This window comes from Emericellopsis atlantica (genome assembly GCF_019669845.1).
Source record: "Emericellopsis atlantica unplaced genomic scaffold F5Z01scaffold_73, whole genome shotgun sequence".
Taxonomy (NCBI): domain Eukaryota; kingdom Fungi; phylum Ascomycota; class Sordariomycetes; order Hypocreales; family Bionectriaceae; genus Emericellopsis; species Emericellopsis atlantica.
This window is the reverse complement of record NW_025764775.1, coordinates 1-2,543: the sequence shown is the minus strand read 5'-3', so window position 1 is coordinate 2,543 and position 2,543 is coordinate 1. Positions and strand designations below refer to the sequence as shown.

Sequence of the window (2,543 nt, the reverse complement as noted above, 5' to 3'; positions counted from 1 at the left end):
GAGATGAGAGGGTGAGGTGGCCCTGCCAATATTGTGGACACCGGGCTGGGTGTCCTTGTCGTGTGGCAGCCACAGTGGAGGACTAGAGTTGAGAGGGTGTGATGACCCTGCCATCGCGGTGGACACTTTGCCTGGATGTGACTGCTGTGTGGCAGCCACAATAAGAGACTAGAATGAAGATGGTGTGATGGCCCCGCCACTTCTGTGGGCACTTGCCTGGGTAGTCCATGGAGTGTGGCAGCCACAATGGAAGATTAGAGTCGAGAGGGTGTGACGGCCCCGCCAATATGGTGGACACTCGCCTGGGGGCCCTTGTCGTGTGGCAACCACATTGAAAGACTAAAATTAAGTGGGTGTGTCTGACCCCGCCACTTCTGTGGTGGGGGCCTTGGAGTGTGGCAGCCACAATAAGAGTCTAGAGCTGGGAGGGTGTGATGGCCCTGGCAACGCTATGGACACCTGCCTGGGGCTCCCACTTCGGGCCAGGCTACAATTGATCGACGACTTGCCGTGTGGCAGCCATCCCATTGTATTCCCGAACGCGGTTGCAGAGGTCCTTTAAAAGACGCCGGTGATAGTCGGCTTCCACGTCTACGAAGAGTTCGTCGTGGGGGTTAGAAAGGACTTCGCCAAGTGCGGACTCGACCATGGCGAGCATATAGGATGGGGCTTTAGCATGGCGGAAGATCTCAACGGCCATGTGAGGGACAGCCTCCGCCCAGCGCTTGGCTTGATCGATAGTGGCGGACGTCGACTGGAGGATGGCGACCAAGGATACGTACAAGTTGTTTGTCTCCGTCTCGCCTTGGCGCTTGCCGAGAATGCGTAGGACGTGTTCGTAGACACGCATGCAGATGACAATGTTCACAGCGTCGAGAACGTCATTGCGAATGCGTAGCAGCCTGTCCTTGTCGTAGTGGAAGGTTTCGGGCGGAATCGCATCTTCTTCCTGCGCGCGAGAAGGTCGCACGAGGCGCGCAACGGCACGGAAAAAGATGGACATGTCGCCAAAGCCTTTAGTGGACTCATGGGCGTACTTGAGCTGTGCGCGACGATACCATAACTTTGACCGTCCTATGTCCAGCCTGCATGTTGCAATCTCCTTGCTGACTCTGCGCTGCTCGTAATGAACCGTCTCCGTGATGAAAGCAGGCCGCATCCAGCGAAGATAGTGGTTGGCCAAGTCCAGTTTCATATGCTCGAGCACACTCAAAAGCTCGCACATACCCATGACCAGTTGTTCCACGTTGCCTTCGCGACTTCCAATGCGGAAACGTGCCAACATGTTGTTAACCTCCCCGTCACGCATGGGGGCACAATGCGTCTTAAGCACACCTGATAACCACTCGGCCATTCCTTCCAGATTCAGCATGCCTTTGTAGAATTGCTGCATCAGCAAGTTTACATTCAGTGCCTCCTCCATGAGACTGCGGTCTTGCCCCGGCACGAGCGTCTCCACAATCTCCTTGATGGTCTGCAAGAGCAGGGGCAGACACCACTCATCGCTGTGCGCATAGCGCTCCATAAACTCGGACCGTCTGTTCTCGTCGACAAACATGTTCAGCTGTTCTGTCAGAGTCCTCCAAAACGCCCGCGAGTGCTCCTGCTTTGTCTTCCCCCTATCGCCCAGGATGTTGGGTCGAAAATGCAAATCGGGGTCGAAGTTGATGTCATGGCGCAGTTTCGCGTTTCGTATAATGCGCGCCACGTCGAGGTCCGATAGAGTGGCTTTGGTGATGGGCGGTCCAATGAGGAAACTTATTCTCAGAATCGATCTGCCAGTACTTCTTTTGGCGTTGTTCGACTCCTTGATTTCCGCAGGTCGTGCTCCGGAATTTGACGACTCTGTGGATATTCGTTCCGCTTGTAGGGTATGAGACGAGCCAGCTCCTATGGGTTTGGTCTTGCTCGGGGATGAATTAAGTCTGCTTGACTGGAAGACTGGTGTGGAAACGGCCGCTGTGCTGGCTGACGAGCTCATGGACGGGTTTGCCACGTCGTCCGAGTTTGCTCGAGGGAAGTTCACACCCGATGTGTCTGTCTCAACGCCCTTTAGGGGTACTGTTTCTTCGTGTACCGAGCCAATCCGTTGGGGTTCTGTGTTTTGACTTGCCGCGTCTGCGTCTGTGGTACTAGCAGATGGAGTGTGTCGCTTTGAATGCCGGTCGCCTGGACATCGTCCTTGATCAAGCCCCATATTGCCTTTGTTTACTGTGCGACACGTACTCGTCGGTGTAGTTGCCAGAAAGTGGCGTGGAGGCCAGGCAAACGTCTGCGAGCCAAAAGCAGCTTGCGTAAAGGGTGATATGTAGCGCGAAGCAGTTCGTAGAGGAATAGTGCCCAGTAACAAATGACAGGACGATGAGAGACGGAACAAGAGGTTGGTATGTACTACGCTGAGGCGAGAAAAAATCGCTCCAGAAAAGATAGCAGCACAGTATGGGGGGAAATTGATGAGGGAAGGGGAGGGAAAGGGGCCAAGAGGGATCCATTCAGCAATACCATGCAAAGCGCGATTATGCCCGTAGCGACTACTTCCGCTA

The 2,543-nt window shown here is 54.7% G+C and overlaps 1 protein-coding gene across 1 annotated transcript; it reads right to left on the bottom strand.

Moving 5' to 3' along the window:
* Nucleotides 1-487: 487 nt before the first annotated feature.
* Nucleotides 488-2,456, bottom strand: F5Z01DRAFT_732400 (T-complex protein 11; the record flags this gene model as incomplete). Its single annotated transcript, XM_046266719.1, has 1 exon — nt 488-2,456. The coding sequence occupies exon 1, from the start codon at nt 2,195-2,197 to the stop codon at nt 488-490; it is 1,710 nt and encodes a 569-aa protein (XP_046113323.1). The 5' UTR covers nt 2,198-2,456.
* Nucleotides 2,457-2,543: the final 87 nt, after the last annotated feature.